Below are 23,793 nucleotides of genomic sequence, written 5' to 3'. Positions count from 1 at the left end.
GTTCAGAGAAAGAGGCCTTTGTACATTCTGTGTAAATAGGCAGGCTTGCATCAAAGATATCTGACTCCACCACCAATGTCTCCTCCTAATGGAAATAACCCAGACATTGACTTGTCACTCAGGTCAAAAGAGGGTAGCACCATTATTAAGTTTTGGTTGGGAAACGAAGATGTGGTCTTGGGAACTGTATCTGTAACAGTTTAGCTTCCCCACCAGGGAAGTTTGGGAGAGGGGCATTGTAGAACCCCATGTTCTGTTCAACAGAGGCAGCTGGAAGTGGGTCACTGAAGAATTAGGATCTCTTTCAGTGATCAGTGAACAGCCCATTGTCCATCTTGCCCAGTGTTCTGTCTCAGACAATAGCAAGTACCAGCAGAAATCCCACACCTGCCCATGGCACAAGTCTCCTCCTGGCCTCTGTTCAAGGTTGCCTTTAAACCTTGAAATCATGAGGGTGTTTAGCCCTTCCACACTTTTTTAAACCCTTACTAACATCTCTCTCATTATCCAGGTAAATGTCTGATGGACCCTTTTGGGGATCCTGCTAAACACTTGGACTCACAGATTTATTGTGCAGGTGAGTTCCACAGGCTCCTTGTGCATGGCGCAAAAAAAAAAACCCCACAACATTTCACGGACATACAAATATCTCTGTGTGTGTGGGTCCAAGGCCTGGTCACTTTCACATCAGGGACACTCACATTCTAAAACTCCCCCGCTTCTTAACAAAGTTGATTTCTGCCAGAAAGAAACACTGAAATTCTGACCTTAAATCGTTTTCCTTTTCAAAAAGTTGCATTTTTGCTTCAAAAATACTTTGTAAAAAAAAAAGTGAAAATATGTCCAATTTTGCTCTCTGAGAGTCTTATTTTTGAACCAAAGCAAATGTTCACACTAGCTGGGATTTTTCATTCCCTTGGAGTGTAATTAAACATTCACAAGGTTTGCGTTAAGGCCTTGCCTTTTGGAATTTTTTCGCACACGACCAGCTGGGGGCTGATATTCATCGAGGATAAATATTGAGGGGAGCAGTTGGGAAAGGGATGTTGTGCACTAGAACGAGGCTAGTACAGTGCAGGGTAAGATGTCAAGGTTAGGTTATGGTGGTAAATCTAAATCCTAGCCCACTGACTGTAATGTTTCACCCTCTCATGTTGTTCTAGCTCTTAGCCCAATTATAACCTTATAGCGAACCATAACCCTAGTGCTGGCCCCAACGGACTACAATGCTAACCACAGAATAGCCCCAAAGGACTTTAATCTTAATTCTAACCCCAATCCCAATTCTGCTTCATAACCCTACAAAGAACTTGGCCATGGCCAGGCTGCTGCAATGCTGACAGCACAGCCTATCATGCTGGGCCGTATTGTCTCCTTGTGTTTTCCAGTCTGTCAGTCTCTTTATTTATATCTTATCAGCTTCATGGGGGACAGCCGTTCTGTTCTGTGTTTGTACAGCTCCTAGCCCAATGGGGGCTTGGCCTGTGACAGGGGCTTGGCCTGTGACGGGGGCTCCTAGATACCATCACAATTCAAATAAATAATAAATTACCCCATCCTGTGACCTGGGGTTCTGCTAGGACTGGAGTTGGAACTAGGCTGGAGATAGGGCCTAGAAGGGGAGATCGAGATGCGGCAAGTCCAGTGAGGGTTCGGATCTCCGTGTGCAACTGATTAGCAGTTTTGGCCCAAAGTTCAGACGTGTGAGCCCAAATCCTACATTTGTGCAGTGTGGCAAAATACCTGCCCCTCTGCTTGTTAGCTCAGTCCGTCCTAGCTTCAGAGGCACAGGCTAGGCACAAGGGAAAAAAAAACCCTTCTCAATCTCACAAGGCCGGGCTGATTCCTTCTCAGCCAGCCTCCTAGTTCTAGTTTCTTTTCCCCACCCTGGGGAGAATGCCCTCCGTCCTGCAGCGAGTCTCAGAGTTCAGCTGTCCCTCCTTGCTGGCAGCTGCCCTGCTTCTCTCGTCCTCCTTCCCCCCTGGCTTCCTTGTCAGGGAGGGTTTAAAAAGGTCTGTAGCAACTGGGGCCAGCTGAACCTGATTAGTTTCTTCCCAACCCCTGCCCCAGCTGAACCTTATTTTGCAGGCTAAGCCTTCCTGGCTAATTGTTACCCCTCTCCAGGTAGCTAATTGGCCTGAATTTGCCACATATCCCCCCCCCCCCTGCTCAACACTACGGGGTTGGGCCACTTGGGTCGGAAAACAATGTACCCTTGACAGGCCATCCGCATTGCCATGTTGAGACCCGGACCGGTGCCGAACCGTGAAGTGGAAGGGCTGAAGCGACAGGAACCATCTCGTCACTCGCGCGTTCTTGTCCTTGTTCTGGTGCATCCATTGCAACGGGGCATGGTCCGTGACTAGGGCAAATCTCCGTCCCAGTAAATAATAGCGGAGGCTTTCTACGGCCCACTTTACCGCCAGACATTCCTTCTCCACGATGGCGTACTTCCGTTCTCTAGGCAGGAGCTTTCTACTGAGGTAGAGGATGGGGTGTTCGTCATCTCCGACCATTTGGGAAAGCACCGCCCCCAGGCCTACTTCCGAGGCGTCCGTCTGTAGGACGAACTCCTGCCCCCAGTCTGGGGCTACTAGGACAGGGTCCGTGCAGAGGGCCGTTCGTAGATCCACAAAAGCGGCTTCGGCCGCAGCAGACCATTTCACTATGTCCGGGCCCCGAGCCCTGGTCAGGTCCGTTAAGGGGCATGCCCTGGTGGCAAAGTGGGGAATGAACCGCCTATAGTACCCCACGAGTCCCAGGAACGCTCGGACCTGCTTCTTCCGCAGTGGCCGGGGCCACTTCAATATGGCGTCTAGCTTGTTGAGCTGGGGCCTCACTACGCCCCTCCCCACTACATACCCCAGGTATTTGGCTTCAGCTAACCCGATCGAACACTTGGAGGGGTTCGCGGTCAGCCCGGCCCTTCTCAGGGTATCTAATACTGCCTCTACCTTTCCGAGATGCGTCTCCCAGTCGGGGCTATATATGATGACATCATCAAGATAGGCAGCAGCGTACTCCCTATGGGTCCGTAACAGCTTATCCATTAGCCGCTGGAAGGTAGCGGGGGCCCCATGTAATCCAAAGGGAAGAACGGTGTATTGATATAGTCCTTCCGGGGTTGCAAAGGCCGTCTTCTCTTTGTCGGTCTTCGCCAGGGGGATCTGCCAATAGCCCTTGGTAAGGTCCAGGGTAGACATGAACCGGGCCTTTCCTAATCTGTCGATCAGTTCGTCGATCCTGGGTAAGGGGTAGGCGTCAAACCAGGATACCTCGTTCAGCTTGCGGAAGTCGTTGCAGAACCTCATACTGCCGTCTGGCTTTGGCACCAGAACCACGGGACTGGACCACTGGCTACGAGACTCTTCAATAACCCCTAGGGCCAGCATCTTCCTGACCTCCTTCCGAATTTCCTCTCTTTTGGCCTCCGGGATCCGGTATGGCTTGACGTGCACCTTCACCCCGGGCTCTGTGAAGATGTGATGGTGCACTTCCGTAGTTCGACCGGGCTTCTCCGAGAACACGTCTTGGTTGCGTTCGACCAGGCTGACCGCCTCGGATCGTTGTTCTGGGGTCAGCTCCAGGGATATTCCCACCTGGTTGGGCCGATCGTCTTTAGGGGGCGGCGCCCCCAACCCCGTTACCAGGGTTTCTCTATCCTGCCAGGGTTTCAGCAGATTTATGTGATAGATCTGCTCCAGCTTCTGGCGACCTGGCTGCCAGACCTTGTAGTTGACTTCCCCTACTGCCTCAATTACCTCATAGGGTCCCTGCCATCTGGCCAGGAGCTTGCTCTCTGCCGTGGGTAGGAGCACCATCACCCGGTCCCCCACCTGGAACTTCCGGGCCTTTGCTTGACAGTTGTAGTAGGTCCGTTGTGCCCCTTGGGCCTTCTCCATGTGTTCGCGTACTAGGGGGGTGACCCTGGCGATTCGGTCTCTCATTTGTAGCACATGTTCCACAATGTTTCTCCCCGGGTTTGGCTGCTCTTCCCAGTCTTCTTTAGCCAGGTCCAGTATGCCCCTGGGGTGTCGACCATATAACAGCTCGAAGGGGGAGAATCCCGTGGAGGCCTGAGGTACTTCCCGGACGGCAAACAGCACGTATGGTAGCAGGGTGTCCCAGTCTTTTCCATCGCAGCTGATCACCTTCCGCAACATGTTTTTCAACGTCTTGTTAAAGCGCTCAACGAGGCCATCGGTCTGGGGGTGGTAGACCGACGTTCGGAGGGTCCGTATGTGGAGCAGGTCACACAAGTCCTTCATCAGCTTGGAAACAAAGGGGGTCCCTTGGTCTGTCAGGATCTCCCTAGGTATCCCTACTCTGGAGAATATCTGGACTAATTCTTTGGCTATGGTCTTGGACAAGGTATTCCGCAGGGGGATGGCCTCGGGGTATCGGGTGGCATAATCCAATACTACTAGGATGTACCGATGGCCCCGGGCTGACTTTTCTAGTGGCCCCACTATGTCCATAGCTATACGCTCGAACGGGATCTCAATAATTGGTAGAGGGACCAGAGGGGCCCGCAAGCATGGTCGGGGCCCATGTAGTTGGCACTCCGGACAGGAGGAACAATACTGCCGGACGGCTGCATAAATGCCAGGCCAAAAAAACCTCTGTAGAACCCGGTCGAGGGTCTTATCCATCCCTAGATGGGCCCCGAACAGATGACTGTGGGCGAGGTCCATTACCGCCCTTTGATGCTTCCGGGGGACCAAGAGTTGTTCGATGACTCGCTCTTGGACCCGGACTACTCTATACAGCAAATCCTTTTTAATCATGTAATACGGTCCTGGTCCCTTAGCTCTTCCCTCCACCGGGACCCCGTTCACCTCGACTACTTCTTTAAAAATGTTATGGTATAGGGGATCATTGGCCTGGTCCTGACCAAAAGTCCCACGTGCGGCCCCTATGGGCCCCATTTCGGGGGGTCCTCCTCCCCCTCTCCCTCAGAGATAGCCTTCGGGGAACCCGGCCCAACAAATGGGCTGGAGTCGGCGGGCCTGGCCCCGCTGTCAGCTGCGCCCCTTCTTTCCCCCACCAATGTAGGCGTCAGGTACCGGGTCAGGATCCTCGTCCCCCTCCTTTTGTCGGCCCTCCGTTCCCTCCGAGGTTTCCTGGGTTTCCCCGGTGGGGAGAACACGTCCTGGCCAAACTCGTGGAAAGCGGGGAGAGGGTCCCCCGTCTGGGCCGCCCCTGGGCCCCCAGGGTTCTCCCACCCTTCCTCCTCTTTCCCGGGGAGTAGGCCATCAAATCCCGGGAAGTCCCGTCCGATAAGGACAGGGTAAGGGAGTTTCGGAACGACTCCTACCGTCACCTCGGTGGGGTTTCCGAGCACCTCAATGCGTACAGGGACGGTCGGGTAGTAGCCGACATCCCCATGTACACAGGATATTCCCGAGCGCGGGGCCTGGGATAGTTGGCCCGGCTTGACCAGCTTCCCAGAGACCAGCGTAATCGCACTGCCTGAGGTTCCTTCACCTCCTGCCTCCCCTCCATTTTCCAGGCTGGCCTCTGATATTGGCGCCTCCCTCCCCTGGGGGTCTGAGATAGTACTTGGGCTGCCAAGTGTCTCTCCACGAGAGCAACCAGATCATCATAAGAGGAGGGGTCGTTTTGGCAGACCCACCCCCGTATGTCCGGCGGCAACCCTCTCATGTATCTGTCCAATACCAGTAGTTCTAATACCTTCTCCGGACCATGGACCTCGGGGCGGAGCCACTTCCGAGCAAGGTGTATCAGATCGAATAGCTGGGACCTCGGGGGTTTGTCCTCCCGGTACTTCCACTCGTGGAAGCGCTGGGCCCTTATGGCAGGCGTCAGGCCTGCCCTCGCCAGGATCTCCGCCTTCAGCCGAGAGTAATCCATGGCTGCTTCCGCGGGCATGTCAAAGTAGGCTTTCTGGGCCTCCCCGCATAGAAATGGAGCCAGCAGACCGGCCCACTGGTCCTGTGGCCAGGCCTCCCGCCCGGCCGTCCTCTCGAACGCGAGGAGATAGGCCTCTACATCGTCCTCTGGTATCATCTTCTGCAAGTAGTTGCTTGCCCGTAGCGGTCGGGTCCCCTGGGCCCCCTGCGTCATCGTGGTCAGGGCCTTCAACTGATTCACTACCTCGGTCAGGTTTGCTCGATCTTGGGCTGCCTGGCTCATCAACAGCTGGTTGGTCCCCTGTTGCACCCGTACGGACTCCCGCTGGGCAGCCACCTGCACTCTGGTGGCCTCTTGTTGGGCCGCAGTGGCCTGCATCAGTGCCTTCAGCACATCCTCCATTTTAGAAGAAAAAAATTTTTTTTTTTTTTTTTTTTTGGTGGTCTTCACCCTGCCCAGTTACGGCTTGCCATGGAGCCTCACTCACTGGGCGTTCCCACCCCTGACACCACGTGTGGCAAAATACCTGCCCCTCTGCTTGTTAGCTCAGTCCGTCCTAGCTTCAGAGGCACAGGCTAGGCACAAGGGAAAAAAAAACCCTTCTCAATCTCACAAGGCCGGGCTGATTCCTTCTCAGCCAGCTTCCTAGTTCTAGTTTCTTTTCCCCCCCCTGGGGAGAATGCCCTCCGTCCTGCAGCGAGTCTCAGAGTTCAGCTGTCCCTCCTTGCTGGCAGCTGCCCTGCTTCTCTCGTCCTCCTTCCCCCCTGGCTTCCTTGTCAGGGAGGGTTTAAAAAGGTCTGTAGCAACTGAGGCCAGCTGAACCTGATTAGTTTCTTCCCAACCCCTGCCCCAGCTGAACCTTATTTTGCAGGCTAAGCCTTCCTGGCTAATTGTTACCCCTCTCCAGGTAGCTAATTGGCCTGAATTTGCCACATGCAGGCAGAGGGAAGACACAGGTGCCCGAGGGTGGCGGCTGCAGCCCCAGGTGCCCATCTGCATGGGCGAAGAAGAGGAGACTTGCCTGTTCCACTCAGAACATAAGCAGCTGCTTCCGGAAGCCAGGGGCTGATGGTCAGGTTGGATTCTGTCTGAGGGCCGTCCCCGAGGAAATATTTCAGCCTGTGTTGACACCCAGTGGCGACAGCTGGTATTACACACTAAGTGAAATGACTTTAGTCTGGGGCGCTGGCTTGACAGCCCTGGGATCTGGAGTCCTTCACCCATCGCAGAGGAATGAGCAAAGTCTACGTGAGCTCCCCATGCACTGGGGAAAAACCTTGTCTAAGGCTGAGATCGTTCCTCCCAGACCACATAGCAGATACCTGCTCCCAGTCACGGGGTCCCATCCTCTCCCCCATCCTAGCCAGGAGCTGAGTAAAGTTGCTTGGGGAGAACAAGCCGGCAATAGGCTCCTCGCTCTACATCCCCTTCACATCAGACACCTGCAGCCCCTCCCCTGCTGAGATCAGCCACTGCACGAATTGCCAAATCCAGGACTGGCTGAGGAGATGGTGGTAGGAGAGGAAGAACCTGCCACCTCCAGGCCATCACCCCACCATTAAGGGTATCAGCCCTGGGGTTGCTGAGCCCACCCAATCTGCACTCGTCCCCATGGCCAGAGCCAGCTGTAGGTGGCAGCAGGGAATGCTGGGATTAGTAGGGAAAACTTTATTACTATTCATCGTAGAATGGGCAGGCTGGCCCTGATGGGCAATCAGATACCTGTCCATCACGGGGAGCTTGGGAAAGCCTCCCAGCAGCACCAAGGAATCTAGGGTGGGAATTGCAAAGCAGCCCAGGGGATCCAGATGCCCAGTTGGGAACTGGGTGTTCAAATTCCTTAGGAAGTTTTGAAATCTCAGCTCTAAGGTTTAAACATGAGTCTGCAAGAAATGGTGGGAGATCTCAGGGCTGGATCCAGGGGCCCTGGGCCTGGCTGAGGCAGGGACCACCCCAAAGGGTGGGGCGATTCACCTTTCTCAGGAGCCCTGCACAGGGATCAAGCTTTGGGACCAGGTGGGCGCGTCCCACCCGATGCAGGCAGCTGGGCATGCTCTCGGCCCTTCCCCATCTCCTCCCGCACTTTGGTTGTAAGGAGGCTGGCAGCTCGCATATGCCTGGAAAATCTTGAGTCACAGTATCTCAGCTAGGCACCATGTCCTCCCAGAGCATCGTGGCACCCCTCATCTCCTGGGATTGCTCAGGCAGCCGGGCCAGGGCCAAAGCACTTCCTCCCCAACAGCAGGATGCGGAGCCGCCCACACGTTACCCCTTCTGAGGCGTCTGCTGTCCAGCGGGATCCAGGGAGGGAGCAGGCGAGGCACGGACAGGGGACGAGGCAGTGGTTCTTCCCATACATGCCGCTCAGAACAACGTGACGCCTCCTTTCCCTCCCCCACCCCGTTCGATCAAGCTCATCTCTCCTGCCAGCTTCCTCCTCCTCCTCCTCATGCTGCTGCAACGGGTCTGGCGCTCCCCATCCCCTCGACGAGGGGCACTAAGCAGCTGGCCAGCCAGGCGTGCTTTCCTCACGGGGGCGTGGCTCCACCCCCTCTGATGGGAGCGCAGAATGCTTCTGAGGAGCAGGGACCAAGCCAGCACTGGGGATGAGGGTCCGGGGGGCAGTTCTGGGCCCTGCAGGGGTGGGTGCAGGGGGCTGATCGGAGCTTGGAACTGCAGTCACCGGCCCAGAGGTTTCTATCAGAACGGTGGGGCGCAGAGAAGCCCCCGAGGGAGCCATATGGGATCCCAAGGACCCTGGCCCAGCTGGAGGGGGCCCTGCTGGAGGGGGCCCAGCATCCCAGCGGGGCATGTTCCTTCCTGCAAGGAGCTGGCGCTCTGGGCTGGGAGAAGCAGGAGCCGGGGAACTGGGGCAGAGGCGGCAGTCACTAGCCCTGGGCTGGTCCATGGAGTTCTCTCTGGGATTGCGGGATGGGGATTTCCCAGCCTCTGCGTCATCTGCGTGGACAGGGACAGGGCTGCCCTCCAGAGGGACTGGGGCGTCTGTGGTTAATGGAGACAGGGACATCATTAGCGCCTTCCCCCAGGGCTGTGGTACACCCATCCGGGGGCATGGGGCCCATGGGGGGACCAGAGTGCTGTACAGCAACGGCCTGAGATTAGGGAGCCCCAGGAACACAGGCACAAAGCCTGCATGCCTGCTCCACAGCCTGGCACTGTGCTCCCCTACATGAGCCCCTCAGGCGGGGATGGGGGGCTTGTCCTACAGGGCTACCTTAACCCCGGGGGCTCTCCCACCCCAGACAGTGGCACCCAGTTACAGCCTCACCTGGAGGCGCTGCAGTGACTGACATGATGTCACATCCCAGGGCCCTGTGGGCGGGAGGTGCCAAAGGTGCCCACGCATCAGGCCTGCTCTCCATGCCCCTCTAGTAGCCTTGCCACACACAGGAGCTTCTGAGTCAGCTCTTGTCGCTGCCGTACGAAAGGGCCTGCTCCATAGCTCAGGCAGCGGAGGATCAATTTTCCACTCCAGCCCTCCTAGCTTCAGTCCATGACAGCGACCTGTTCAGGGTCATTGCCACAAGGGCAAAGCTCCCTCTGTAGGTGGGGGAGGGGGGGGAGAGAGGGAAGAGCCCGTGCCAACCCCAAGGGCACAGGGACGGGGAGGCCAGGTGTGCAGGGCTATTACCATGGCAGGCAGGGCAGCAGGCAGCCGGGAGTGCCGACGGCTCAGTGCAGGAGCGGGCACAGGGCCTCCTCTCGCAGCTCACCTCCCCCAACTGAGAGAGGGGGGAAAGAAACGGGTGAGACATGACAGCCTGTGTGCACCCGCATTGTCCATCTCTCTGCCAGGCACGGACAAACAACCCCGATCTGTGGGGACAGCAGGGAGCCTCCCAGCTCCTCCACACACCCAGCAACCCACTGGCTTTTCCTTCTGTCATGCCTAGGGTCCACTGGACCTTTGTCCAAAGCAAAGGCCTGCAGCACTACAGGAGCCAAAGGGGAACTCCCAGCATCCCCTCCAGGCCCCAACGCTTCCCCGGAGGACAGTTCCCAGTGTCCCCTCAGCCCATATCGCACCAGCCCCCCGGAGGACAGTTCCCAGCATCTCCTTGGCCCATATCACACCAGCTCCCCCGGAGGGCAGTTCCCAGCATGCCCTCGGCCCATATCGCACCAGCCCCCAGGAGGGCAGTTCCCAGCATCCCCTCGGCCCATATCACACCAGCCCCCCGGAGGGCAGTTCCCAGCATCCCCTCAGCCCATATCGCACCAGCCCCCAGGAGGGCAGTTCCCAGCATCCCCTCGGCCCATATCACACCAGCCCCCCGGAAGGCAGTTCCCAGCGGGGCTCAGCGTCTCCTCACACCAGCCCCTGGAGACCACACAGGATATACACTCATGGCAATATAGTCCATGGGACTCTTGGTTGATGCTGAGGGATGCCCATTCCCATCCTTCCCCCAGTCACCGCAGAACAATCCCCATCATCTCCCTCCTCTCCAAGGGACACAGCTCACCTGGCAAGTGCAGTGAATGCAGGGCTCACCCTCTGGTACAAACGTCTGTCCATTCACCACCTTCCTGCCTTCATAGTTACAATCTGCAGGAGACAGACACCCAGCCAGGGGGAGAGACAAGCTTTAACATTACAGTAACTATATAGAGATTGGATGTGATAGTAACACGCACAGACAGAGAGAGTAAAAGAAGGAGGGAGACAGTGTGGCCAAGTAGATAGAGCCCAGGGCTGGGAGTCAGGACCCCTGGGATCGATTCTTGCCTCTTCTGGGTGACCTTGGGCAAGTCACTGTGACACTCCGTGCCTCAGTTTCTCTTCCCGCCCTTTATTTGCCTTGCCTATTTAGGGATAGTCCCTGCCCTGAAGAGGTTGCTGTGTGTATGTACAGTGCCTAGCACAATGGGGCTCTGATCTCAGCTAGGGTCTCCAGGCACTGCTGTAACCCAAACAACAACAGAAGAATCACTTCACCCAACACTGACATGCAGCCACCTCTGAGGCAAGAATGCTGCAGGTGTTTAGCAGCCCATGGCCATGCTGCACAAGAGAGTGTAGGACAGGAAGTGAAGCTGAATGTTGTACCTAATTCACACTGCTTGGGGACTTACCCCAAACCTCACTAAAGTGCAAACGGAGTTTTCATGACCACAAGTGGTAGGACCTTCATCTTACAACTCACCCACAAGAAAGCATATCCGACTGCACAGTCTCCCTGGCACTGCACTGGGACACTGGGGTCAGTGCTGACTGTAAGAGGAGAATACCCCATATCGAGCCTCCCTGATGCATTGGGAAAGCCTTCTACTGAGTAACCTACCCCACTCCCTGCAGCACAGCACCCCATGTTGCTCCCACAGCACAGATCCTGGCTCCCTGGGGTCAGCCCTGACTGTGAGAAGAAAGCACCCTCTACTGAGCCCCCATGCCACCCTCAGCAGCACAGCACTCCTAGCCCTGCACAGGGGCATTGGGGCCAGCAATGACTCAGAGAGGAGCTATCTGGACTGTGCCCCCCAATGCCCCTCCCTGCAGCCTGTGAGGTCTCCCATCCCAGTACTGACCACACCAGACCCTCTTCCCCCAGTGGTGAGATCAGAGGTGGTCAAAGCCCACGGTGGTTTGGAAGCAGCCTGGGTAGAACTCCAGGGCTCGCCAGGGCTGTGGAACTTACCATAACAGACAGGGCAGCATTCTCCCTCTGGGTGGAATGGATACATACAGAAGATGATACAGTCCACAGGGGAACAAGCCACAGAGCCCAGCTGTAGGACACAGAACAGCAACACTAGGACTCTACCTTAGCGGCAACACAAGATAGGCTGGTGACTGGGAGAGTACGACTGGCAGGAGACACAGTGGGTTACGCCTATGGCTGATGAGAAATTCTCCTTTGAAACAGCTTTTCAACGGAAATTGAGTTTTCAACAAAATGAAACGTTTTGTAAGAAGTGTCTGCTTTCCATGGGAAATGTCCATTTTTTGTCCAAAACACCGAATACCCAAAAACCATAATATTTTGATTAGAAACTGCTCTTGCATTGACCCATGGGCGCTTTAGTTCAATTGCCTCATGTCCCCATTCTTCTCTATGGGCTGGACTCCCTGCCTAGACTACATCTCCCATGATGCAACTGCCTCCCCTGGTGCATGGGAGATGTAGTCCAACTAGGGAGCCCAGCCCATAGAGGAGACTCGGAGTATGAGGCAACCGAACTACAACTCCCATGATGCACAGTGACCATTTTTAATAGAAAAAAGAACAGGAGTACTTGCAGCACCTTAGAGACTAACAAATTTATTTAAGCATAAGCTTTCATGGGCTACAGCCCACTTCATCAGATGCATCCAATGAAGTGGGCTGTAGCCCACAAAAGCTTATGCTCAAATAAATTTGTTAGTCTCTAAGGTGCCACAAGTACTCCTGTTCTTTTTGCAGATACAGACTAACACATCTGCTAGTGTGAAACCATTTTTAATTGAAACATTTCTGCTTTCCAGTTTCCACTAAAAAATTTAAGTTTTCTGCATAAAATTTAGAAAAAAAACATTTTTTCCCCATTTTTGTTGAAATTTTCTGCAGAGGAAAATCCCCCATTTGTCAACCTGGGGAGGGCAAGCCAGACTCCCTCTGCTCCAGACCCACAGCATCCGGCCAGCCACCCTCTTCACATCTTGAGCTATCCAGGGAAGACAATCAGCAGGACTCTCCAAGGACAGTGGCAGCAACAGTAGGATGATTGAGTTCCAGGACAGTGCCTGACCTCAAACCTATCTTCACCTCATTTTCGCCACAGATGACAACCCCCATGGCACCTTGCACTCACAGCCTCACCCCACTGGACTCTTCTTCCCTGGTCCAGGGACCTTGGTGCCTGCCTCCATATTCTGCATGTTATACCCATCTGGAGCAGCCCTGGGCCTGAAGTTGAAAGTGCAGCCCCAGGCTGGATAAAACCCCTTGGCTTAGACCGTTTGGTCTAATGGACCTGAGAGGCCTTACCTACAGGCATGCTTGGAGGGAAGGTGAAGCCCTTACCAGGCAGATGCAGCTGAGGCAGGGATCTAGAGCGGAAGGGAAGGTTTCGTTGTTGTAGAAGATCCTTCCCATGTAGGTGCAGCCTTCAGGGAAGAGAGAGAAGGAAAGGCACAGTCATGGCACCTTCCACCAGAAAGTCAACTCCCTCCTGGGGGGCCAGGGCACACCTGGCAGATTGGAGAGACCAAGAGCAGGAACAGAGCCTGTGTGGGACACACCCAGAGCCCTCTACACCAGGACGGCTCAAGGGATGGAGGGAGAGCCATTCGCAGCTGGGTCTGGTTCAAAGTCAGCCCCACACTGGTGATGACCAAAAGCTGTTCCTGTCTGAGGGCTGTTTGGCCTATAGGAGGGGGTTGGGTCTCCATGTCCCCAGGAGCACTCAGTGACCTGGCTGACGTCTGTCTGAGCAGAGAGGACGAGGGCTGGTTGGGCCATGGAGGGGGAGCTACTCTGTTCCTGGGCTTCTCACTGCAGATGGTGGCTCCCTGGGAGGGGACCCCAGACCTGGTTACCTGCTGAGCAGTCTGGGCAGCACTGGCCGGGGATTTGAATGGGGTGAGGACATGTCTCCAAACAGTCTGTCCTCTTGCAGCTCACCAAGCCATCTGCCTGCAAGAGAGAAGCACTTGACAGAAACTCATGGCACACACGGCCTGGCCGACTGCCCCCCACAGCCAGCCCTGGCCCATCGATGCTGTGTGCTGCCACAGTCCACCCGACAGGGGCCTGCATTTCAGTGCCAAGTGAGCACGCACCAGCAGAGAGCTGTGGGGACCTTCTGGAGGGTTCAATATCCATAAGGCACAGCGCTCGGCCCCAAGCCCCAGCCAGGGAAAGCTAGCACAGGGCACAGGGCGGGGGGGCGCTGCATGCTGTGAAGACAGGTAAGGAGAGTGAAGTAGAGCAGGTTCTCATTCACCTGGCAGATGCATAACTCACAGGGATCACCCGGAGACCAGATCTGTCCGATCGGAAATTCTACCCCATTGTCATCCACGAAGCAACCTGGCCAGGGAGAGAGAGCAAGAGCTTCAGAGCTGGGCTGGGGCCGACGGGAGAGGAGGGGAGTAGAGAGGAGGGGCAGGGAGCCCAGTGGGCACAGCCTGAGAGGTGAGGGGCCCTGGACAGATGAGAAGGCCTGGCACTGTGGGTAATAGACACACACACACAGACAGAACCTTACACCTACCCACCCATCACACACACACACCTTGCCCATGACAAAAACACCCTGTGTGTGACACACAAAAGCCCCTGCCCGTCGCACATACATGCACACGCCCCTGCGCAGGCTCTCACCTGACACTGGTGCAGGCTCCCGGCAGGAGAAGCAGCACTGCCCCGGCGCCAGCAGCCAGTCTTGGCGGGGACATGCCAGCTCGGGACAGGGGGCGAAGGAGCACTCCACCTCGCCACTCTGGGAAAGAGATGTGTCGCACACGAGCTGGCAGGAAAAGGGGGCAGGGCGGTGCCCCACATTTCCTTCCTCCCATGCCTCATCCTCACTGCACCGCAGGCCCTGCCAGAGCTTTCACGCAGAGGGCTCCAACCGAGGCAGCCTGGCCTCAGCTCTCACTCCCTTTCCACATCCCCGCCACGGGCTCCTAAGAGAAGGGGCCCTCTCCCTGCTAGCCCCCCAGGCTCCTACCCTGGGCATCCCCACAGGCCATGCCTTTCCCTGGCACCTAGGTCTCAGGTGGAGTAGCCCTTTCCCTCTGCAATGCGTGAGCAGGCACTGACCCCAGGTGGTGAGGACCCCCCTGCACTGTGCTAGGGAGCCCGGGACGGGGAGCTGAGGCCTACCCGGCAGATGCAGGTGGTGCAGTTGTCTCCGTCCAAGCTGAACTCGGCTCCGTGCATGTATGTGCGCCCATGGAAATCGCACGTGGCTGAGGAGGTAGGAGGAAAGGGATGGTTGGTACCGGAATGGCAAGAAACGCGGCCAGCTGTAGCCGTCACACAATGGGACCCTGGCTTCTCAAACAGGCCCCATGGGTGCAAGTCTCCAAGTGCATTAGACCAACCCGCCCACCCCAGGGGTCACACTCCCCATTTCTAGGCAGGGAAACTGAGGCACGGTGAGCTTAAGCAACTTGCTCAAGTTCCCCCAGCTGGGTAGAGAACCCAGAAGACCAGACTTGTCATCCCCATGCTCTGACCACTAGGCCATGCTGCCTCACCACTGACCACACACTCTCTGTATAGTCATTGCTACCCCATCACTGAAGCAGTCACTAGGCTCCACCTCCCCAAATCCTCCTCCTATCTGATCTACAAGCCCCATTGGGCCAGCTGATGGGGAACCCCTTTCACACCAGGAACTCCACAGAGCCTCCAGAACTGGGGGGTCGAAGGACCAACGCAGCTGCTAAGGGACCCACCTGGCTGGCAGGAGCAGCAGTTGGCCTGGGCAGGGCTGGGGCAGGGGCCTGGAGGGCACTCAGGGGAGATGCAGGACACATTGCCGGCCTGGAAGAGAGAGGAACCAAAGGGAATACCAGGGACAGATCCAGGGCCCCGTGCCACAGACGTGGCACTGGGCAACTCTCCCCTCCTCTGGGTGCTCATTTAAACCCATGTCCAACCCCACAAGGAGGGGGCCATGTTGCCATGTCTGATCCCCTCGCCAAGGGGCCACATCTCCACCCCTGACCCACCAGCTGAGGGGCTATGTCTCTGTCCCTGAACCCCCAGATGAGGGGCCACATCACCATGGCCACCACCTCTAATCAGTCACTTGGACAGTGACCTCACTAAGCCTCTGGCTCCCCACTACCCTGGGCACCGATGTCACAGGAGTTCCGGGACAGGGAAGAAATTCCTTGGGGAATCCCCTCCAGCCCAGTCTGGGTAACAAGCTCACGTCATTTCTCAGAGACCCCAGAGGTGCCTGGATCCCCTAGCCAGTGTCATGCTCACCAGGCACATGCAGACTGTGCAATTTCCATCAGCCACAGAGAAAACATCCCCCTCAGCCCGGGCGACCCCCTCGTGCCAACAGCCTGCGAGAGACGGGAAAGAAAGGGCAGCGTGAGGCTACTGGGTACGGGCCTGGGCTCACCGCTCCACTTGGGGGAGACATGAGCCTTCCCACCATGCCCTCAGGGCCACAGCTGAGCTGGGCACCCACACAGACCACCAAGAAGCGGCCGTACAGCCCAGCCAGCTGGGCACCACCCAGGCTGGTAAACAACCCACACCTGGGACAGGAACCAGCAGGGACTGAACCATCCAGGCTCTGGTGACCCCAACGGACCCTGTGGGCCTGAGCCAGAAAGACTAGGGGGTGCAGGTCTCACCTGTGCAGCTGGGGCAGCACCCGCCATCCTTCGGGGGCAGCGGGTGGGAACAGGCAATCCTGCAGCTCTCCGCCTCACACACCACTTGGCCCCCCTGCAATGGGACAGGCCGGTTAGCGGGGGACTGTCCAGAGCGCAGCCAGGGGAGCCAGGGACCCGGTGGGAGGGTACGTACCTCGCAGGCACAGTGCAGACACCCAGGCTCCGTCCAATGGCTGCTGTGCTCCCGCGGTGCCCCCTGGTGCCAGCAGAGGGGAGGCGAGGTGGCAAGGGCGGGCGGCAGAGAAGCAGAGGGACGAGGCGAGGGCGATGGGACTTCCCCTTGGAGCAGCGATGGCGGCAGTGGGGAGAACGCGCCAGGGGCAGCGGTGGCAGCCGGGAGCAAGGGGGATATGGGTGGTGGGGCAGTCAGCAAGGAAGGGGGCCGGGGGCTGCGGTCGGGGGCAGGGGCTTGTGAAGGAGGAGAGACCCTGGGGGCTAGCAGGGGTCCCCCAGAATCGGGAGGGAGCAGCAGCAGAGTTGGGGGGTGCTGCAGGGACTGCAGGATGGGAGATGGGACCGGGATGGTTTTCAGGAAGCCTGGAAGGAAACACAACACGGAGCTCTTTGGGGAGAGCCGGGGCAGCTAGGTGGGGACCCAGGGACTGGTGCGGAACATGCCCAGAGTACACTACTAGGCCCAGGGATGCCAGCTCTGCCTGTGCTGCAGGGCACAGAACCCAGCTCTCCAGACCCACAGCCCCTGTCATGGAGAACCTCCCCACACCGTGAGTCATGACCTCAACTCCCTCTCCACTCTGTCAATGGGAAGAGCCCCCTCCCCACAGCACAGAATGGGGGCGGGAGCCAACCCCAACCCTAATGCTCTCCACAACAGGGAATCATGAGCAGGCCTGCGCCCCCACCAACTGGCGGGGGAGCGGGGCCCACCCTTACCTTCACAGGACACCCTGTCCCCGCTGAGCCGGTAGCCAGGGTGGCAGGTGCACAAGAAGCTGCCTGGTGTGTTGTGGCAGGCGTGCTGGCACGGGCGCCTCTCGCTGGGCCAGCGGCACTCGTTCACATCTGGAGGTGGCAGAGCCAGGCATCAGTGCTCGGCAGCAGCACCAGCTGCGAGGGAGGGCAGGGGAACCGGGGACTGTCCTTACTCACTGGGTCTGGGCAGAAGCCAGGAGGGGCCCTTCCCCACGCAGGTTGGGACTGGGGAGATGGCCAGGCCTGGGTGTTCACCACCAGCCCAGCCTGTCTGCCCACTAACCAGGGGCCCACAAAGCCAGGCACCCCAGCGCCACATGCTGATATCTCAGACCCATCTGGAGATGGCCCTCAGCCAGGCCAAGGGGCAGAGTCAGCCTGGGGTAACCCCAGAGACTGACAGCGGGGAGCACCTCTCACTGGATCTCAGGGGAAGGAAAGGCCTTTTCTGATCCATTGTGGAGCTACCCCAGCTCTGAAAAGGCACCATGAAGGGATTCAGACCGTGAGCTCCGTGGGGCAGGGCCCATCTCCTTGCTCTGGGTCTGTCCTGCCCCCAGCTCCACGGAAGCCTGGTCTAGGAGTTGGGCTGCTCGCTGCTGCCACAACACAAATCAGCAATAATAGATTACCCCACAGCTTAATTCCCTCCCACACGCAGCAGGGTGAGCTGGGTGGGACCACACTCAAGTCGCTGCAGTGACACAGGGCTGCACAGCGGGGAGCGGGAGGGGAATAGGCCAGGGGGGCCCCCCTGCTCGGTTCACTAAAGAGGGAGACAGGGAGACCTTAACTGCCAGGGTCCTCTCTTCTGTATCAGGGAGAAGCCAGAACAATCTCAGCCCAGGGCCCATTTTCCCCATTCCCCCTGAAAGCTCTCACCTCATAGGGCTGGGCTGAACATCTGCTCAGCTCCAATGGCTGCTACCTACTGGCCCCAATGCACCAAGAGCCTGATCTTCGCTCTGGCCACTGAGCCCTTCCATTCCTGGGTCCTTTGCCATAGCCATGAGGAAACCCCTTCACCCCTCAGTGTCTCGGCTGCCCCATTGGTGGCAGGGTGGGGATACCAGCACTCAGCTCTTCCCCTCGGTTGGGGGAGTATCACTGACTGGGCAGCACTCTGGAACCAAAGCCTTACTGGAGGCGGGGGTGTCTGAGAAGGGGCAGGGCCGGGTGGGGAGGGAAGAGTGGCTTCTCAGGAGGGATGAGGAGAGTCAGATCTGCAGGAGGAGGGGGAGGCACTCACCCAGGCAGGAGTGCTGGTTGCCATGCAGGTGGTAGCCGGGGCGACAGAAGCACCGGTAGCTGCCGATGCTGTTCTTGCATCGGTGCTGGCACGGAGTGGCCAGACACTCGTCCGTATCTGGAAGAGGAAAGGATGAGACAGCCGCTCCCCACAACTCCCCAGAGCTCCCACCACCCTCCCTACACCCACCCCCCACCCCCACCATTCTCTCTGAACCCTCGTTCTGCACCCTCAGGCCCAGGGACTCACCCTGGCAGCTGTGCCGGTCGGCGGAAAGCCGCATGCCTGGGCCGCACTCACACACAAAGCCTCCCTCAGTGTTGACGCACAGCCCCTCACAGGAGGCGCTCAGGCACTCGTCGATGTCTAGGAGAGAGACAGGGCCACTTGGCAGCAGGGTCCGGGGAGGAGAGGGCACCCAGCCACTCCTATGGACACACATGCACAGCCAGCTCTGTTTACGGCTGAGGGAACATGGGTACCCCAGCGGGGATGCTAAGAGAGCCCATAGATCAGCTGTAAGGAGAAAGTGGCATTCCTGTCCCAGCCAGCAGATCCAGCCTTTCCTGGGGAGAATCAGCCAGGGATGGAGGAGCTCTCTAGGTGAGGACATCATCAGCGGGGACTGAACTTGGGACCAATGGATAGGACAAGCCTCTAATGCCAGAGCGAAAACACCCAGCTCTGCTAGCCAAGACTAAAGAAGGCTCATCCACCTCTGTCTGTGGCCCGGTCACCACACCCCAAGTGGGTGCAGGTCACCCTCTGCCACCCTGGCATCCTGTGTGTGGCTGCATCGCTGCCCATACCCAGTCAGCACTGACCTCTCCGCTCACAGCCCTTCAGAGCTCTGCTGCTTCAGTGACCCTGGCTGCCACAGGTCTGGGCTCTGATTGGGGGTCAGCCCGACACTAGGCGCCTGGTGAGTGCTCACCTGTACAGCGCACGCCGTTGGCAGTCTCCACCATGGAGAAACCCAGCGGGCAGACACGGGCCACCTCCTGGCAGCCGCCATGGTTACAAGCGAGGTCACAGCCGTATTCCCCGCAGGCACTAGGTGGATCTGAAACACATACGGCAGCAGGCTGACGGTCCAGTCAGGATTGCGGGGGCAGCAGAGACCCAGGGAGGAGAGAGCAACATTGCAGCATGAGGGTCACTGGGCACAGGGAGCTCCAGTGCCACCCTGTTTGCCTTGGCTCATTGAGACAGGAGCCGCAATTGGAGCAGGGTTTGGCAACTGCCCTGGGAGCCCATTGCCTGCAGTATGTACTGAGAACACTGGTGCAGGAACCCACCGACACAGCCACACCACTGCCTGCAGCCCCTTGCCGGGTCACGGCCTCCCAGCGCCACTCCAAGGCCCCCCACTACTCTCACCACATAGTGCTTTGTGGAGTCAGACCCTCTCCAGCTGTTGGGACCCAGCCCACACTCCATCGCTGGAAATGGGCAGCCCTGGGCTCTGATTCCTAAGGGGAGCTGGGCAGTGCAGCCTGGAAGCAGGGTTGGATATTAGGAAAAACTTTTTCACTAGGAAGGTGGTGAAGCACTGGAATGGGTTACCTAGGGAGGTGGTGGAATCTCGTTCCTTAGAGGTTTTTAAGGTCAGGCTTGACAAAGCCCTGGCTGGGATGATTTAGTTGGGAATTGGTCCTGCCTTGAGCAGGGGTTTGGACTAGATCAGGGGTCGGCAACCTTTCAGAAGTGGTGTGCCAAGTCTTCATTTATTCACTCTGATTTAAGGTTTCGTGTGCCAATAATACATTTTAACATTTTTAGAAGGTCTCTTTCTATAAGTCTATAATATATAACTAAACTATGGTTGTATGTAAAGTAAATAAAGTTTTTAAAATGTTTAAGAAGCTTCTTTTAAAACTAAATTAAAATGCAGAGCCCCCCGGACCAGTGGCCAGGACCTGGGCAGTGTGAGTGCCACTGAAAATCAGGTCATGTGCCGCCTTTGGCACCCGTGCCATAGGTTGCCTACCCCTGGACTAGATGATCTCCTGAGGTCCCTTCCAACCCTGATATTCTATGATTCTCTGCCCTTGGGACAAGCCAGTCTGTGCCACCATTGCTGCAGCCCCTCACAGACACCACATTACCACCCAACTGCACGGATGGCTCAGCCTCACGAGACCTCCCAGCCCCCGGTTTTAGCCCTTGATAGTGCCCTTCTCCTATGAATGGCTCTGGCTGCAGATAAAGGGCCACAAGCATTCAGCGAAGGGATCTGGTTACCTGGGCAGGTGATGCCCTGCTCTCCATCCCGGCAGGAGCAGACGTTGGGGGCGATGCACCAGCCACTGCCACAGCCGAAGGAGCAGAGTGCTGTGGGAGAGGGGCCAGGAGAGAAGCCAGTCATGACACAGAGGGACGCCTTGGTGACATCTCCACCCGGAGCAGCAGCTCTTACACATCCAGCCTGGCATGGGTCAGTGGGGAGAGCAGGCACTGCCTGGAAACAGCCCCTCAATCCCCTGCTGGACAGACAGGCTGCAGAGCCCATGGGAGAGCATTGGCCGCTGCGGGCAGGGGATGGTGGGGACACACGAAGGAAGCAGTTGGGGGGAGGAATGGCTCTCTTGGGGAAGGAGTTGAATACAGCCCCCTCTCGGCGATGGGAGGAGGGGCAGGAGCCATGATGGGCATTTCTCTCATGGGTGGCCTGGTCAGCAGTTGCCATTACCACCACCACCACCCCCTCCGCCCAGGTGCCATTGTGCCATGGAGAGGCAGAGTACCGGGCACATGGGGGCTGATAGGGGAGGCGCTGTCTGTGCTGCAGGTACCAGGTGGTGGTGGTGGTGGGTCATGAAGGGCACAGGATACTCACGCAGAGTGCACTGCCCGCTGGCTGGGGATGGCATCCACCCGGGGCAGCATCCACTCCCAAAGCCAGAGAGGCAAACATGTGGCCCCACACGGTGCCTGGGAAGGAGAAAAACATCAGATTCTCTGGGATGGGGCTTCAGGGTGGCGAGAGCGACCCCAGAACAAAGGTGAAGGGGGGATATAGGGAAGCATGGGAAGGACCTGCTCCCCCTACCCCTTCTCCTGCTGCAGATGCAGGGATGACCCCTCTGGGCAGAGACTCAACTAAGGCCCCATGGGGCTTAGCACCAGGCAGCAGGATGCAAGGCGTGGAGTTTCTTGGCTTTCTATGTTCCCTTGAGCCCTTGCTTTCCCGAGGCTGCGACTCCACCAGGGCCCCACTGGGAGCTGCTTCTAGGAGACCAAGAGTCTGAGCTCTATGCTGGGGAACAGGGTCCTGGGACTGACATCCCCTCTGTTCCCAACAGGAACTGCTGGAGGAAGGGCAGCCCAGGATTCCCTCATCCTTCTCCCTGTCCTGGCAGGGAGCAACAGTGCAGTGACACACACCCCAGAGCAAAACCCTGGAGTGTGACCTGGACAGACAAGCAAAGGGGAAAGGCACAGACAGACCCACAGGGAGACAAGACACTGAGAGGGACAGACAGACACCCACACACAGGGCACAGTGGGGGGGGGGGGCATGGTGATCACACGTGGACAGACACAGGCAGGAAGACTGACTGTTCCACACACACCCGGAGCAAAGGCCAGGCGTGTGCCCCGGACTGACAGACAGACGGGAAGGGCAGAGCCCGCCCCTGGCCAGACACACACTGGGAGGAAAAGGGCCCGAGCCTTGTACACACAGGACAGGCGCAGGGCAGCGAGCCAGAGCCAGGCGCAGCGCTCACACGCTGACACGCCCAGCGCACGGACACACGCCCAGGGGGCAGCCGGACACGAGGCACGGTGCACACACAGCGGCGTGCGGGGCAGACGGAACCCGAGCTCCCCCCTCCCCCGGGGCTGGCGGCACAGACAGACGCAGGCGCTGCGGCCACGCTCCGCTGCCTGGCTTGACCCCCCGCGGCACCGGGCGGCTCCTGCCGCCTTGCCGGGCGCCTGGGACTTGGCTGCCCCCGACATGGGGGCTGGGGTCGGTACCTGTCCGCGGCAAAGCTGTGCGGCTTCTTCCTGCCGGGATAGGCGCTGCCCGGGAGGACCAGGGACACACAGGCAGCCCCCAAGAGCAGCCCGGCCAACATGACAGGCGTGTCCCGTCCGGAGCCCCTTCCGTCCTCCCGCCCCGGGCCCTCTCCTCCTCCCCCGGCGGCCTGGGGGCGCTCCACGAGCTGGGGACCCGCGCGCACCGATGCGCCACCCCCAGGGCGCAGCTCTCCGGTGCCCCCAGCAGCGGGCGTGTGCGAGCGAGCGCCGGAGCGAGCTTCCCCCTCCCCACGGCGGGCAGAGGCACCGCACCGGGGGAGCAGCAGGAGTGGGAGGGTCCAAGCACAGCCGCCCTGTCGCTGGCAGGCGTGGCGGGGGGAGGCGCAGCACCCCCTCGTCCCCTTTCCCACATCTGGCACGGCTGGCTCCGGCTTCCCCTCCCCCTGGGCCGCTTGCCCAGCCCTGCCTGCACAGGGACCCACCCGAGATGCACGGCTTCAGGCCCGGCGCCCGTCGGGGCTGAGCCAGCTAGGTATAGGCTGTGGGCGGAGCGGGCACTGATCGGGCCCCAGGCAGGCAGGGGCCAGGGTGCCCGCCTCCCCAGGGGCTGACAGCATGTGGCCTGACTTACATCTGTGTAAACGGGGGCTGCTGCAGTAAAACAAGGGGACCGCTTTGCCTGACCCTCCTCTTTTCTTCTCTTAGGAGCTCCCCCACCCCACCAGCAGCCTGAACCGCTGGGCCCAGGAGCCCCAACACACTCACCTCTCCAGCTGTGAGACAGTGGTGTTAATGCAGCCTGGCACTTGGGGTCACAGCACCACTTGGGTTTGGCTCACCCAGGACCCCAGTTCCTCTGCCTGTGATAAAGCAGGCACATGATGTTTCCAGCTCAGGCAGCCAGGATTGTTAGTGTAAGGCAGGTTCTCAAACTATTGTACTGGTGACCCCCTTTCACATAGCAAGTCTCTGAGCGTGACCCCCCTTATAAATTAAAAACACTTGTTTTTATATTTAACACCATTATAAATGCTGGAGGCAAAGCAGGGTTTGGGGTGGAGGCTGACAGCTCATGACCCCCCATGGAATAACCTCATGACCCCCTAAGGGGTCCCAACCCCCAGTTTGAGAACCCCTGGTGTAAGGGGAGGGCTGGGATCAGGGCCCCACTGTGCCAGGCAATGTCCAGACACACACTGAGAGACAGGCCCTGCTTGACTGAGATCAGGGCCCTTTTGTGCTAGGAGCTGCCCAGACCCAAGAGTCCCTGCCAGAGGCAGGATTCGAACCCAAGCCGCCTGCATCTGTCTCCCCTGCCTCGCAGTGAGTGGGTGATGGAATTTAGGATTACCTCCTAAACAGGGGGTTCAACAGCCTTGTT

General features: G+C 58.1%; 1 protein-coding gene across 1 annotated transcript; it reads right to left on the bottom strand.

The window, feature by feature from the left end:
• Nucleotides 1–6,818: 6,818 nt before the first annotated feature.
• VWCE (von Willebrand factor C and EGF domains) lies at nt 6,819–22,527 on the bottom strand. The gene is given in 21 exon segments (XM_045017014.1): nt 6,819–8,493; nt 8,495–8,877; nt 9,527–9,617; nt 10,362–10,444; nt 11,535–11,625; nt 12,900–12,982; nt 13,415–13,511; nt 13,822–13,907; nt 14,202–14,319; nt 14,706–14,791; nt 15,284–15,371; nt 15,822–15,904; nt 16,202–16,295; nt 16,377–16,780; nt 17,138–17,266; nt 18,426–18,542; nt 18,675–18,791; nt 19,360–19,488; nt 20,670–20,759; nt 21,265–21,359; nt 22,410–22,527. Coding segments are annotated over 21 exon segments (2,820 nt in total). The 5' UTR covers nt 22,511–22,527; the 3' UTR covers nt 6,819–8,238.
• Nucleotides 22,528–23,793: the final 1,266 nt, after the last annotated feature.

This window comes from Mauremys mutica, chromosome 4, assembly GCF_020497125.1.
Source record: "Mauremys mutica isolate MM-2020 ecotype Southern chromosome 4, ASM2049712v1, whole genome shotgun sequence".
In the NCBI taxonomy this organism is placed as follows: Eukaryota; Metazoa; Chordata; order Testudines; family Geoemydidae; genus Mauremys; species Mauremys mutica.
The sequence above is the reverse complement of the archived record's forward strand: the minus strand, read 5'-3'. Positions and strand labels throughout refer to the sequence as shown.